Below are 16,776 nucleotides of genomic sequence, written 5' to 3' on the forward strand. Positions count from 1 at the left end.
TCGTCACTATCGGTATCTTTTTTCACATATATATATTCAACATCTTGATTAATTTTGTAATCAATTTTATTATATCATTATTACATTCTATTAACTTTAGGTTTGCTCCTTCCAGAGCGCTTATCCCACACCTCCCCACTTTCTATTTTATATATGGCTTTGGCATTGCTTTTTGGTAATTAGAAGGCCGCTAAATGCCACTGTGCACCACACGTGTATTATACCCAGCAGTGAAGGGGTTAATTAGGTAGCTTGTAGGGTTAATTTTAGCTGTAGTGTAGTAGACAACCCAAAGTATTGATCTAGGCCTATTTTGTAATATTTCATGCCACCATTTCACCACCAAATGCGATCAAATAAAAAAAAATTGTTCACTTTTTCACAATTTTAGGTTCCTCACTAAAATTATTTACAAACAGTTAGTGCAATCATGGCACAAATGGTTGTAAATGCTTCTCTGGGATCCCCTTTGTTTAGAAATAGCAGACATATATGGCTTTGGCATTACTTTTTGGTAATTAGAAGGCCGCTAAATGCTGCTGCGCACCACACGTATATTATGCCCAGCAGTGAAGGTGGTTAATTAGGTAGCTTGTAAGGTTAATTTTAGCTTTAGTGTAGAGATTAGATTCCCACCTGATACATCCCACCCCCTGAGCCCCCCTCAAACAGCTCCCTTCCCTCCCCGACAATTGTCACCGCTATCTTAAGTACTGGCAGAAAGTCTGCCAGTATAAATAAAATATAAAAATAAAATCTAAAGCTAGATATAGATATTCATTCCCCCATACCCCCCCCCCAAACAGCTCTCAGCCTCCCCCCCCTCAACCTAATGGCCACCATCTTAGGTACTGGCAGCTCTCTGCTAGTACCCAGTTTACAAAAAAAAAAAAAAAAAAAAAAAAAAAAAAAAAAAAAAAAAAGTGCCTATTCTTCTAAAATAAACTTAACACCCCATTTTCTGTAGTGTAGCTGCCCCCCCCCTTAATACACTACCCCCCTCCCTGATCCCTTTACAAACATTTTATTTCCCCCTCCCTTTCCCTCCTTGCACAACGAACATAACGTTTATGTCCACGTGCGCTAGCTCCCGAGCCCTGCGCGATCCTAGACACTCAGGAACCGGATCTAGCACCAGCGAAGGGCCACCCACCCGCCTCCCTGCTATGGCTCCCACCCACCAACGATAGGCACCATCGCTGGCCGATACAGAGAGGGCCACAGAGTGGCTCTCTCTGCATCGGATGCTTAAAAAAATGTTATTGCAGGATGCCTCAATATTAAGGCATCACTACAATAACATGAAAGCAGCTAGTGCTTGAAAACCCTTAAGATGTACAGGGTATGTCTTTGGTCCTTAAGTGGTTAAAGGGATATTAAAGTCAAAATTAAAACTTGCATGATTCAGATAAGTGCTTTGTTCTCTTGGTATCCTTTGTTGAAAAAGAATACACATATCCTACACAAGTGGGAGCTAGATGCCGATTGGTGCCTGCACACTTTTGTCTCTTGTGATTGGCTAACTAGATATGTTCAGCTAGCTGCCAGTAATGCAATGCTGTTCCTTCAGCAAAGGATAACAAGAGAATTAAGCATATTTGATAATATAAGTAAATTGGAAAGTTGTTTGAAATTCTATGTTCTATCCAAATGAAAGAAAAGTTTGAGGTTTCCTGTCCCATTAACAAAAAGGATACCAAAGGAACTATTAAAAAACAATAAAGGACAGAGATTATCCTTAAAACCCTTTATTAAAATACATTAACTGTTTTAATACATAATTAGTTAAGAATGATTTCATGTGCTTTCCACATGTAAGAGAAACAGGCTTAGAGTATGAAATGGTCTTACCTTTTCTCTTGATTGCCTTGAGCTGACTTAGTTGAATTAATTTATCCAAGTACCAGAGGCAGCGGGCTTTGTGGTCACGAACGTTTCCATCCTTATGCTCTTTAAGTCCATGAAGCTCTTGCAGAACAAACAGTCCATGCCTGGTAAAACAATTTGTTACATGCTAAGGTTTAATAAAGAACAAAGAGCTCATTTAAAAAAGGGACATCAGTGTTGTGACCAACCTTTCTAGCCTTTGCTTTATGGCCACTGTTTTTGAAATGCAAGAAAACCAAAATTGTGGCCAATCTTCAACACGTTAAGTCCTGCTTTTTGGTCACATTTCTACAGCGGAGATAATGAACACTTAGACATTGTGTGGGGCAGCATTTTGTATATTGTCTGTGGGGTAGGGCAGACGTACAGCCTTATCCATGCAGTCCCAAGGAATGTTTTGATGCCAAGGGGGCTTGTCTCAATGGGGAGGAACTGGCAACAAGCAAGTCTGACAATGGCCCAGTAATGGCTTCCTGCAGTGTCTGACTCAGCAAAGCAGTATGGGACAAGAGAGGAAAGTCCATTTAAAGGACCAATAAATACAGTAGATTTGCATAACTAACAAATATATGATAAAAACACAATTTATGCTTACCTGATAAATTTCTCTTGTGGTGTATCCAGTCCACGAATCATCCATTACTTGTGGGATATTCTCATTCCCAACAGGAAGTTGCAAGAGGACACCCACAGCAGAGCGGTTATATAGCTCCTCCCCTAACTGCCATATCCAGTCATTCGACCGAAAACAAGCCGAGAAAGGAGAAACCGTAGGGTGCAGGGGTGACTAGTTTAAATTTAAAAATTACCTGCCTTAAAATGACAGGGCAGGCCGTGGACTGGATACACCACAAGAGAAATAAATTTATCAGGTAAGCATAAATTATGTTTTCTCTTCTAAGGTGTATCCAGTCCACGGATCATCCATTACTTGTGGGATACCAATACCAAAGCTAAAGTACACGGATGAAGGGAGGGACAAGGCAGGTACTTAAACGGAAGGTACCACTGCCTGTAATAGCTTTCTCCCAAAAATAGCCTCCGAAGAAGCAAAAGTATCAAATTTGTAGAATTTTGAAAAAGTATGAAGCGAAAACCAAGTCGCCGCCTTGCAAATCTGTTCAACAGAAGCCTCATTTTTAAAGGCCCAAGTGGAAGCCACAGCTCTAGTAGAATGAGCTGTAATCCTTTCAGGAGGCTGCTGTCCAGCAGTCTCATAGGCTAAGCGGATTATGCTTCTTAGCCAAAAAGAAAGAGAGGTTGCCGAAGCCTTTTGACCTCTCCTCTGTCCAGAGTAGATAACAAACAAAGCAGATGTTTGACGAAAATCTTTAGTAGCTTGTAAGTAAAACTTTAAAGCACGAACCACGTCCAGATTGTGTAATAGACGTTCCTTCTTTGAAGAAGGATTAGGACACAAGGATGGAACAACAATCTCTTGATTGATATTCTTGTTAGATACCACCTTAGGTAAAAACCCAGGTTTGGTACGCAGGACTACCTTATCCATATGGAAAATCAGATAAGGAGAATCACATTGTAAGGCAGATAACTCGGAGACTCTACGAGCCGAGGAAATAGCTACCAAAAAAAGAACTTTCCAAGATAAAAGTTTGATATCTATGGAATGAAGAGGTTCAAACGGAACTCCTTGAAGAACCTTAAAAAACAAATTTAAGCTCCATGGCGGAGCAACAGGTTTAAACACAGGCTTGATTCTAACCAAAGCCTGACAAAATGCCTGAACATCTGCCAGACGCTTGTGCAAAAGGACAGAGCAGAAATCTGTCCCTTTAAGGAACTAGCTGACAATCCTTTTTCCAAACATTCTCGGAGAAAGGATAATATCCTGGGAATCCTGACCTTACTCCATGAGTAACCCTTGGATTCACACCAATAAAGATATTTACGTCATATCTTATGGTAAATTTTCCTGGTGACAGGCTTTCGTGCCTGTATTAAGGTATCAATGACTGACTTGGAGAAGCCACGCTTTGATAAAATCAAGCGTTCAATCTCCAGGCAGTCAGTCTCAGAGAAATTAGATTTGGATGGTTGAAAGGACCCTGAAGTAGAAGGTCCTGTCTCAGAGGCAGAGTCCATGGTGGAAAGGATGACATGTCCACTAGATCTGCATACCAGGTCCTGCGTGGCTACGCAGGCGCCATCAAAATCACTGATGCTCTCTCCTGCTTGATCTTGGCAATCAGATGAGGGAGCAGAGGAAACGGTGGAAACACATAAGCCAGGTTGAAAGACCAGGGCGCTGCTAGAGCATCTATCAGCGTCGCCTTGGGATCCCTGGACCTGGATCTGTAACAAGGAAGCTTGGCGTTCTGGCGAGACGCCATGAGATCCAGTTCTGGTTTGCCCCAACGATGAATCAATTGTGCAAACACCTCAGGATGGAGTTCCCACTCCCCCGGATGAAAAGTCTGACGACTTGGAAAATCCGCCTCCCAGTTCTCTACACCTGGGATATGGATAGCTGATAGGTGGCAAGAGTGAATCTCTGCCCAGCGAATTATTTTTGAAACTTCTAACATCGCTAGGGAACTTCTTGTTCCCCCTTGATGGTTGATGTAAGCCACAGTCGTGATGTTGTCCGACTGAAATCTGATGAACCTCAGAGTTGCTAATTGAGGCCAAGCCTGAAGAGCATTGAATATAGCTCTTAGTTCCAGAATATTTATTGGAAGGAGTGACTCCTCCTGAGTCCACGATCCCTGAGCCTTCAGGGAGTTCCAGACTGCACCCCAACCTAGAAGGCTGGCATCTGTTGTTACAATTGTCCAATCTGGCCTGCGAAAGGTCATACCTTTGGACAGATGGACCCGAGATAGCCACCAGAGAAGAGAATCCCTGGTCTCTTGATCCAGATTTAGTAGAGGGGACAAATCTGTGTAATCCCCGTTCCACTGACTGAGCATGCATAGTTGCAGTGGTCTGAGATGTAAGCGTGCAAACGGCACTATGTCCATTGCCGCTACAATTAAGCCAATCACTTCCATACACTGAGCCACCGAAGGGCGCGGAATGGAATGAAGAACACGGCAGGAATTTAGAAGCTTTGATAACCTGGACTCAATCAGGTAAATTTTCATTTCTACAGAATCTATCAGAGTCCCTAGGAAGGAAACTCTTGTGAGTGGGGATAGAGAACTCTTTTCCTCGTTCACTTTCCACCCTGACGCCTGTATCAGGATGTCGTCTAAATAAGGGGCCACTGCTATGCCCTGCAGCCTTAGGACCGCCAGAAGCGACCCTAGAACCTTCGTAAAGATTCTTGGAGCTGTAGCTAATCCAAAGGGAAGAGCTACAAACTGGTAATGCCTGTCTAGGAAGGCAAACCTGAGAAACCGATGATGATCCAACGCCCAGGGATCCTGGACATCTCTTGCCCACGCCTGGGCAAAGAGTGAAAGTCTGCCCCCTACTAGATCCGTTACCGGCTAGGGGGCCGTTCCTTCATGCTGTCTTAGAGGCAGCAGCAGGCTTTTTGGCCTGCTTACCTTTGTTCCAGGTCTGGTTTGGTCTCTAGACCGTCTTGGACTGAGCAAAAGTTCCTTCTTTTGTATTAGAGGAAGTTGATGCCGCACCTGCCTTGAAGTTTCGAAAGGCACGAAAACTAGACTGTTTGGCCCTTGATTTGGACCTGTCCTAAGGAAGGGCATGACCTTTTCTCCACTCTCTTACTACCTCCATGCTTGTTGAGAGTTTCAAGAGAATGACTGGATATGGCAGTTAGGGGAGGAGCTATATAACAGCTCTGCTGTGGGTGTCCTCTTGCAACTTCCTGTTGGTAATGAGAATATCCCACAAGTAATGGATGATCCGTGGACTGGATACACCTTACAAGAGAAAAGACAATGCAATAGCACTTAGTCTGAACTTCATGTGAGTAATAGATTTTTATGTGACAAATATCAACAATATGTTTATTTACACTCCCTCTGTATCATGTAACAACCATCAGCCAATCACCAATGCATATAAGTATATTCTGTGAATTCTTGCAAATGCTCAGTAGGAGATGGTGACTCAAAATGTGTAAAGATTGTGCAATTTTACTTCTATTAAAAAAATGTGCAAAGTTGTTTAAAGGAACACTAAACCCAAACATTTGTTTCATGATTCAGATAGAGCATGCAATTTTAAGAAACTTTCTAATTTGCTCCTATTATCAATTTATTTGTTCTCTTACTATCTTTATTTAAAAAAGCAGGAATGTAAAGCTTATGAGCCAGCCCATTTTAGGTTCAGCACCCTGAATAGTGCTTGCTTATTGGTGGCTACATTTAGCCACCAATCAGCAAGCGCAACCCAGGTGTTGAACAAAAAAATGGGCCGGCTCCTAAGCTAAGATTCCTGCTTTTCAAATAAAGATAGCAAGAGAACAAACAACATTTGATAATAGGAATAAATTAGAAAGTTGTTAAAAATTGCATGCTCTGAATCATGAAAAAAAATTGGGTTTAGTATCCCTTTAAAATTGCATGCTCTATCTGAATCATGTAAGTTTAATTTTGACTTAAGGGTCCCTTTAACTAGCTTTCCTGGGAAAGCTTGGGTGTATTTTGAATTGTTTCAGAGCAGACTGGGTAAACTGGTCCTTGGATAAGCTCTAGAAAAGTGAGTAAAGCAACTTTTAAATGTCAGAAAGAATACAAAGATCAACAGCTGGGTGAAGGCTGTGACACACTGCAAGCGGAGCAGCGCACAGCGTGTAGATTCGGATGTGTGCGCTCAGTGTGTCCTGCCTTTTCATCTCTGAGCACTGTGCCGCGTCAGGTCGCGTAGCTGAGCGCACAGAGATGAAATATTTGAACTTCAGAAGCGATGCGAAGCAGCTGCTTCGCCTCGTGCCGCATCCCTTGCAATGTGTCACAGCCTTAAGAGATTGTAAAGAAAGTATTTGTAGTTGGGTCTATATTCCCATACAAATAGAATTTTATTATTAAAATCCAAGCCATCAGTTATAAAGTAGTGATATTGTTCAATTAGTAATTTCCTTTGGACTTGTCATAACCAGGCCAGCAATTCCGGTTTCTTCCAAAGAAACAATTAGTTGGCAGAGTTTCATTTGAAATTTGTTTTTAGCCTTGGGGGGGGGGGGGGGGTGTTAAACAGGAATATTAAGGGGTCAAGCTGCAGATTACTATCTAGTGCTCTGTTCATTTATTTCAATATAGAGATTTACAGAATAGCTGGATTTTGTGTGCCAGATTCTAAGCATTGTCTCCTGCATTGATTGGTTGCCTCTGGGAATACATGTCTAAAGTACCAATGGGTTGCCACAAAGATTGCCTTCTGTTCTTTGATGGATATAGTTAATTCAGTGTTCTCCCCCTGACTTATTTGGTGGGGATGCCACCTGGCTGATTTTATTGGACCAAAGCAAAATGGGAAAAGATATTTGTGCTAAAGTAAAGTTACTAAAAACACAGTGCAAAATAGGGAAACCCTATAATTCCAAAGAAACGTGAAAGAAGATTCATCTTAGAAAAGAGAAAAAAGTACTATGCGCTACTATGAGCAGCTGAATTAGTAACCACGATGACAATAATAATGTGTATTAAGTTTAAAAAAATGTGCATATGCGATTATAAAGTAAAAAATGTGTGCCACAATGGGAACAATAAAAAATGGATAATCACATTAAAGTGTGGTGTATTCAAGAAGTGGGTAATCACTTAAAGTGTGGTGTATAAATATAAATACACCCACTTTAAGTGATTACCCACTTCTTGAATACACCACACTTTCATGTGATTTTCCATTTTTTATTGTTGCACACATTTTTTACTTTATATTCACATATGCACATTTTTTTTACACTTGTAAATACACATTATTATTGTCATCTTGGTTACTAATTCAGCTGCTCATAGTAGGGCATAGTACATTTTTCTCTTTTCTAAGAGAAACCTTCTTCTGATTTTATTGGCCCCCCTGGTTACAATCTAAGCCAATGTTAAAGGGACAGTCTAGTCAAAATGAAAATGTCCAATTTACCAGACCTGCCTGGTACCATTTTTACCCCTTAACACATAGTAATGGCACTGCCTACTAAAATAAGCAAACTAAAAAAAAGTGAAACAAGTAGGGGTGTAGAAAGAGGGTACATTTCATTGAAAATATGCATAAACAAAAACGTACGCTTTCGTTCACTCAAAGAATTGGAAGGACTAAAATAAAGCTAATCCATCAAATGACCATTTAAAGAAATATCAAGGTAATTTGTTTACATATGAATTATATATATATCATTGTGTAAAAAGGACATTAAACAACACATTCTATTTAAAAGTGTTGAAACTGATTTTTATTCGGTAACAGGAAATGCACAACAGGTCTGTGGGATAGAAGCTCACTGGCTGAGAAGGAATATTTGTAAACAGAGACGACCCATAAGTATAAGGGGACTACGCGTTTCTTGACTATGCAGTTCTACTATGTCCTTTAAATCTACAGGATTTATAAGTACTGGCAATTTAAAACCAGTAGTAAAATTAATTCCACTGACAAGTTTAAAGTTTACCAGTACTGAAAAACTACATAAAACATGAAATGACTAACAATTTTTTTTTCTGAGCAATTCAACAGCTATAGAAATACTATGTAAATTTGACACACTAACTAGTCAAATGATTCTCAGTAACTTCTACTAACAAATATAACTTACTTCTTGTTCTCGGTCATATCCTGGAGCTCCTCTGTAGTCAGATTCCTAAAGGCTTCAGAGGCAGTCTCAAGCAACTTATATTCCACAGGTGAGATAACGTCAGTGTGGTCAAGGTCAAAATACAGAACAGTGACAGAAAATAAAAAAAAGACGTACATCAAATATTCTGCAATGTCAATAAAAACATTTTTTTTTAAAAAAGAGCGTATGTTTATGAACGGTAAAAGATACGGCTATCAAGCTTGTAGACATCCTCAAGTTTGTCTGCTTTAGCATTACATGGTGGCAGAAACAATGAATACTCTTGTTCTTCATTGCTTACAGCATCTTTCATCAACTCTAGAAAGAAAGGGAAAAATTACTATATGACCTCTACAATTATAAGGGTTGTGTCATCACATATTGCTATGACAACCAAAGTATGGCCCCAAATGATAGACAGAATGACAGAGTGCCGCTAAAAGCAGCCCTATCTGGTACCCTATACAGAAAAAGTTACATATGGGCATCCTATATAACCACAACACTGGACAGTGCTGCAGGGTACAGAACCACATATTACAGTGATAATTGGATAATATCACAAATTAGGGAGATGTTTTACTAAGCTAACCGTTACCTTGTCTTTTCCAAACTTAACCTGGTGTTTCTCCCAATCAGGATTAACATGTAACATATCTTAGACTTATCCTTTTGATTATACCCAGGGTGGTCAGAATTGCCATTCTTCTAGCAAAACAAGCAGATATATGGAAGTGACAGTAGCCATATTAGTGTAAGACGACAGATTTTAGCAAACAGGTTCCTTATATAGCTGTGTTTTATATGAAGACAATTTTGATTTTGACCTTTAATTGCCAATATCTATATCAATATCTGATATACCCTCCAGGACACGAGTCTTCTTAGTACACCAGGCATCTGCCCAGATTGGTAAAAGTCATTGCTGAACAGTCACTTAGAATTTTCTGCACTACAATAGAATGTTGTGTATTTCTAGTTTTCAGAACTTAGTGAGATCAGTATAGAAGATTTTGCTGTTATATATAGGTACTAGTTAGTGTGTCCTGAATAGGACAAATGTGCAATTTTTTTCCCCTTTGTTTTTATTGAATTTTAAATAAATTTAACAGAACACAATCCTGCTCATATATGGTCTGAACATTACAAATGGAAGAAAACCGACAGTCCGCTTATTCCAAATCCAAGGAGACTTGATTGTCTGTTAATGTAACAACAAAAAGCAAACAGTTGTCAATGGCATTAAAGGGACATGAAACACTTTTCTTTCATAATTCAGATAGAGCATATCATTTTACTTCTAATGTCTAGCTTAGTTCTCTTGGTATCCTTTTTTTAAAAGAATACCTAGGTAGGCTCAAGAGCTGGGAGTGAGCTACTGATTGGTGGCTGCTCATATATACCTCTTATTGACTTACTAATGTTTTCAGCTAGCTCCCAGTAGTGCATTAATGATCCTTCAATAAAGGATAGCAAGAGAATGAAGCAAAATTGATAGGAGTAAATTGGAAACATAAAAATTGTATGCTCTAGATGAATCATGAAAGAAAAACTGAGTTTAATGTCCCTTTAATGAAGAAATGTGCCATACAAGGATGAGAGAGAATGCAGAGGAGAAAGGGAGGGGGGAAATCCGCATGAATGATCTCACTGTTAAAGGGACATGAAACCCAAAAAAAAATTCCTTTCATGATTTAGAAAGAGCATGCAATTGTAAGCAACTTTCTAATTTACTTCTGTTATCTAATTTCCTTTATTCTCTTCATATACTAGATAGGCTCAGTAGATGCCGATTGGTGGCTGCACATAGACGCCTCTTGTGATTGGCTCAACCATGTGCATTGCTACTTCTTCAAAGGATATTTAAAGAATGAAGCAAATTAAATAGAAGTACATTGGAATATTGTTTAAAATTGTATTCTGTACCTGAATTATGAAAGAAAAATGTTGGGTTAAGTGTCTCTTTAAATGTGTATGTAGGCTACAATATTACATTTAACTATTAGACTGCTTAATGCCTCTGTTGTAAAACCCTGCATCAGACATGCAATACACTTCTGCTCCTAAGCAAGAAAAGGTTGGTGAACCAATCAGGAGTTGTATACTTGCATAGCCACTGTGGAGCGGACTCTATGGCCTTGTTTCCATTGCTGCCGTAAACTGGTGGTAACAAGTATCTCAATTTATGTCTATAGAGATGTTCGTAAGCACCAGTTTATAATACTAATGGAAACTAAGCCCATATGTTATATTCTCCAATTAACTGCCCATGTAGCTCCCATTAAATGCCTATATGTTTAACAAGAGTTAGGGACAAGAATTTGTTAAATGATAAAGTTCTCCAGCAGATTACAGCATTTCACTATAGAACTTCTAATGCCAGCAATGTATGATGTAGATACACAGCCAGCTGATTCTCAGGATTGTCTTATTTACCTGACGCTCCTCTGCTTTCTATGATATCTCCTGCAGCCTTTTCCATAGCTTTGCTTAAAAGTTCACTGCCAACTTGGTTTAATTTGCGAGAATTCAAGGCACGTTTCTGCTTGTTGGTACCAAAGGCTTCTATCAGGGCATCAACCTGTAGGACAAATTGAATATATAAGTAATATACATATGCACAGGCAACATTTTTGGCTCTGCCAAATCTTTTGTAACAAATATTCAAAATTCTTCGTATTTGGAATATTCGCCTCCGGTGCCAGTCATTATTCGCCTCCGGTGCCAGTCATTATTCGCCTTGTTTTAAACTAAATAAATACCAAGCATTTGTGGAACATTTACATTCATTTTCATTAAACAAATATACATGTTCACCTGTAGCGACTAAAATACTTACCTAAGCGTGCTGGAGAGCCACACCAAGTTGCTCATCTTCTTCACAGAGCCTCGTCCGTACTAACAATAGGTTCCCAGGGTCTGCATTAAAAGACCTTTTCCTTTAGTGCAGGCCCTGGAAGCCGCCATGCTAAGCATCATGTTAGCGCAGCCTAGGCTCTGTGAAGAAGAGGATCGCATTAGTGCAGCTCTCCAGCATGCTTAGGTAAGTATTTTAGCTATTGAAAGGAAATGAAGGCATACTGCCGCATTTGGCATTTTTCCTTTGCTTTCTTTAAAGGAACAGACTAGTCAAAATTAAACTTTTTATGATTCAGATAGGGCATGCAATTTTAATCATCTTTCCAATTTATTTTAATCATCAAATTTGCTTTGTTCTCTTGTTATTTTTTGTTGAAAGCTAAACCTAGGTAGGCTTATATGCTAAGTTATAAGCCCTTGAAGGCCACCTCTTATCTCAGTGCATTTTGACATTTTTTCAAGCTAGTTCATGTGTGCCATATAGATAACGTGCTTACTCCGTGCAGTTAATTATGAGTCAGCACTGATCGTCTAAAATACAAGTCTATCAAACGAACAGAGATAAGGGGGCAGTTTGCAGAGACTTAGATACAAGGTAATCACAGAGGTAAAAAGTGTATTAATATAACCGTGTTGGTTCTGCAAAACTGGGAAATGGGTGATAAAGAATTACCTTTTAAACAAACATTTCCAAGTAGACTGTCCCTTTAAATTTCATGCTACATTTGTTCGGATATTCGTCTCAATAAAACTAGACAAATATCCATGTTTCGTTAATGAATGTGCATTTGTAACTTAACAAAAGCACATGCTTACTAAGTAACTAAAGACTTACAAATAGCAATAATAATGTGAGATGGTTTAAGCATTAGGGAGAAATGATGAATATTTTGCTGTAACTGTAGACACTAGGACCACGTGTCAAAGATTAGAATTCCAACAAAAAGGTAAACTTGCTAAAACATACCTTCTCCCTGTATGTCCTGCTGGTCTGTTCAGTCACATCTGCAGCTGATAATGTGTCTATAAAATTAATTTGTATTAATACAAATAACTAATATAATACAAAAAAAACCTGAATTTTACTACGCAATGGGACAAAATTACAAAGACACATCCGTAAGCACATGCCTTGATATACATACAAAGTTAATTTGATAACAGAAGTATATTGAAGAATAGTTTAAGTCATGACTTTCATGCTCCTTACAAATGAGTTCATCTAGTGTTCTTACTATTAGTGCTGCCTTCCAGTAATGGATGCATAGTAAAATGCTCTGCATCATATACTTCCATTTTCCTAGTCTCTTTGTTCACAACACCAACAAAGTACCTACAAAAGCAAAAACAAACAAAACTCTTGTTTAGAATCTGTGACCCCTTCTTGCATGAATATGCTTTATCTTATCTCCTCCTGCAGTCAGAACTACTATGAAACCAAGGTAGGAAGCAAAATCAATATTGTCACTGAGAAATGAAAATTAAAAAAAAAAAAAAAAAGTGGCAAATACGGTTCACATATCACCAGATCAAGATACACTCATTTACATTGTCAAGCTGGATATCTAATTACTTAATTATTTGCTCAGGAAAGTTTACTTTACTTTTTTTTTTTTTTTTTTTAAATATTTAATTCCCAAAAGCAAAAATAAATATATGCCTTACCTTTCACCACGCAGGGTGTGTCAAATCAATTACTTAGCCCAACATCTTAGGCTGACATTACACCTCGCAGGGTGTTTACATTGGTTTGAAATAATAAAATACTAGTTCACATAGATTACTTCTCTTATTACTCTTAACTTTCAAATCATACGTCCTATAATCTATCATCTTTATGCTTAGACTCTACCTTGCCAGAAATACTAATATATTATTAAGACTCTACAGAAATAAAAGACACCATTATTTCAAGATTTATAACAATGCCCTTTTTAGTTTCCCAAAAAAAAAGGTGCTGAGCTGTCTAAAATCTTTCTCCGATCATGTCTTATACTTTTGGTCTTTTTCTTTATATAAAAACCCTATCAACCAACAATACAGATAAAACAACAAAACAAACAAACAAAAAAAAAACAAAAAAAAAAAAAAAGAAGAAATTAAAATTAGATCCACCTCCTCTCCTCTACTTCCCTCCTCCCTAATTATCCATGGTACTCTTTATGGTACTTCCCTAATTATCCATGGTACTTTATTTATTGCCAAATGTTGGTATTTGTTTAGCGAAGTTAACTGTTGAAATACCTGCGAATCCTGCAGTGGTAAGATCATTTGTCTTTGTATATCACACGGATGGGATAATAAAAACTTCTCCCATTTTATCATCAATGATTTTATTTTATTCTCTAGAAAAATCAAGGGGGTCTTTAAGATCAAGTGTTAGTTGGAGTAACATTTCTTTTGCGAATGAGGCTATACTAGGTGCATTCTTTGCTTTCCAATTTCTAAGAATTAATTCTCTTGCCACCAGAATGGCTGTATTATTTAGCTGTTTATTACAAATCTCTGTCTGTTGCACAAGAAATATTATTTGTTCTAAGCTTAACTTAATTTTATTCGGTATAAATTTATTCAGCCAATATTCTACCTTACACCAGAAATTGTATATTTTAGGACATGCATAAAAAGCATGTACCAGGTCGGTATCCAAGGCACTACATCTTGTGCATTCTTCCATTTCGACATCGAACGAGGAGTAAGATAAGCTCTATTCAGTAATTTGATGTGAGATTCTCTGAATGAGATTTCTCGAGAATACTCTGTACTCAGAATTAAACTTTTTTTTTAAATATCCAGATTAATCTCCCTAACATCTTCACACCACTTCGCATGGAGTATTCTGATTTTGGCCTTAGCCTCTAAGGACATAATACTTCTATACATATAGGAGATGGAATATTTCCCTGAACGATAAATATTAATAATTGTATCTATATCTCTCAAATTATTTGGACTCTCCTCTGTTAATTTGTTACTATCAATAAAATGACGTACTTGTAAATAAGCATAAAATTGCACTTTTTCCAACTTAAATTCTTTGGCCAGAAATTCAAAAGATTTAACAGTCATTGTTTGGTAATCAATTAGTGGACTAATCCAGATTAGTCCTTTCTTAGCCCAGTCACTAAATACACTTGATTCCATCCCACTTATAAAATCGGGATTCCCCCTTATAGGTAAATACTGTGATATTTTGAAGTTTACTTGAAGCAGTTGGCACATTTTTTTCCATGCTAAGGTTATGTTCTGGATCGTGTACTTATACTTAGCTTTCTCCACTGATCTTAATAATGGATAGTGTAGTAGAGCTTTCAAGGATAAGGGGGCTATCGCCTTTTCCTCATTTTGGTAATTAGTTACATATTCTACACCCGATATCCAGTCTAGCGCTATTTTAGCAAGGCAAACCAGGTTGTACACTTTTAGATTAGGTAAGGCTAATCCAGCATCAATTGTCAGATGAGCCAAATTTTTAAGTCCTATCCGTGGTGGTAAAGTTGCTCTATACAGGGAGTGCAGAATTATTAGGCAAGTTGTATTTTTGAGGATTAATTTTATTATTGAACAACCACCATGTTCTCAATGAAACCAAAAAAACTCATTAATATCAAAGCTGAATAGTTTTGGGAGTAGTTTTTAGTTTGTTTTTAGTTATAGCTATTTTAGGGGGATATCTGTGTGTGCAGGTGACTATTACTGTGCATAATTATTAGGCAACTTAACAAAAAACAAATATATACCCATTTCAATTATTTATTTTTACCAGTGAAACCAATATAACATCAACATTCACAAATATACATTTCTGACATTCAAAAACAAAACAAAAACAAATCAGTGACCAATATAGCCAACTTTCTTTGCAAGGACACTCAAAAGCCTGCCATCCATGGATTCTGTCAGTGTTTTGATCTGTTCACCATCAACATTTCGTGCAGCAGCAACCACAGCCTCCCAGACACTGTTCAGAGAGGTGTACTGTTTTCCCTCCTTGTAAATCTCACATTTGATGATGGACCACAGGTTCTCAATGGGGTTCAGATCAGGTGAACAAGGAGGCCATGTCATTAGATTTTCTCCTTTTATACCCTTTCTTGCCAGCCACGCTGTGGAGTACTTGGACGCGTGTGATGGAGCATTGTCCTGCATGAAAATCATGTTTTTCTTGAAGGATGCAGACTTCTTCCTGTACCACTTCTTGAAGAAGGTGTCTTCCAGAAACTGGCAGTAGGACTGGGAGTTGAGCTTGACTCCATCCTCAACCCGAAAAGGCCCCACAAGCTCATCTTTGATGATACCAGCCCAAACCAGTACTCCACCTCCACCTTGCTAGCGTCTGAGTCGGACTGGAGCTCTCTGCCCTTTACCAATCCAGCCACGGGCCCATCCATCTGGCCCATCAAGACTCACTCTCATTTCATCAGTCCATAAAACCTTAGAAAAATCAGTCTTGAGATAATTCTTGGCCCAGTCTTGACGTTTCAGCTTGTGTGTCTTGTTCAGTGGTGGTCGTCTTTCAGCCTTTCTTACCTTGGCCATGTCTCTGAGTATTGCACACCTTGTGCTTTTGGGCACTCCAGTGATGTTGCAGCTCTGAAATATGGCCAAACTGGTGGCAAGTGGCATCTTGGCAGCTGCACGCTTGACTTTTCTCAGTTCATGGGCAGTTATTTTGCGCCTTGGTTTTTCCACACGCTTCTTGCGACCCAGTTGACTATTTTGAATGAAACGCTTGATTGTTCGATGATCACGCTTCAGAAGCTTTGCAATTTTAAGAGTGCTGCATCCCTCTGCAAGATATCTCACTATTTGACTTTTCTGAGCCTGTCAAGTCCTTCTTTTGACCCATTTTGCCAAAGGAAAGGAAGTTGCCTAATAATTATGCACACCTGATATAGGGTGTTGATGTCATTAGACCACACCCCTTCTCATTACAGAGATGCACATCACCTAATATGCTTAATTGGTAGTAGGCTTTCGAGCCTATACAGCTTGGAGTAAGACAACATGCATAAAGAGGATGATGTGGTCAAAATACTCATTTGCCTAATAATTCTGCACTACCTGTAGTAAAGTGATGGTAAAGTTGCTCTATATTAAAAGCTGCATTGGCAACATCATTATAAATAACTGAGTTTAATTCATCTTTTTTTTTTTTAATATTAATCAAGTTATTAATAAATTAAACTAGGGTTGCACCGATACCGATACTACAGGGAGTGCAGAATTATTAGGCAAATGAGTATTTTGACCACATCATCCTCTTTATGCATGTTGTCTTACTCCAACCTGTATAGGCTCGAAAGCCTACTACCAATTAAGCA

The 16,776-nt window shown here is 38.5% G+C and overlaps 1 protein-coding gene across 1 annotated transcript in view; it reads right to left on the bottom strand.

Moving 5' to 3' along the window:
* POLR1E (RNA polymerase I subunit E) overlaps positions 1-16,776 on the bottom strand; it is a 55,992-nt gene that overhangs the window by 25,470 nt on the left and 13,746 nt on the right. Inside the window, exons 4-9 of the mRNA XM_053700642.1 lie at positions 12,688-12,785; positions 12,420-12,475; positions 11,030-11,174; positions 8,807-8,911; positions 8,573-8,672; positions 1,852-1,991 (exon numbers count right to left, since the gene is read on the bottom strand). Of these exons, the coding sequence (XP_053556617.1) occupies positions 1,852-1,991; positions 8,573-8,672; positions 8,807-8,911; positions 11,030-11,174; positions 12,420-12,475; positions 12,688-12,785 (644 nt within the window). The remainder of the gene's footprint in view (positions 1-1,851; positions 1,992-8,572; positions 8,673-8,806; positions 8,912-11,029; positions 11,175-12,419; positions 12,476-12,687; positions 12,786-16,776) is intronic.

Source organism: Bombina bombina, chromosome 2 (genome assembly GCF_027579735.1).
Source record: "Bombina bombina isolate aBomBom1 chromosome 2, aBomBom1.pri, whole genome shotgun sequence".
In the NCBI taxonomy this organism is placed as follows: domain Eukaryota; kingdom Metazoa; phylum Chordata; class Amphibia; order Anura; family Bombinatoridae; genus Bombina; species Bombina bombina.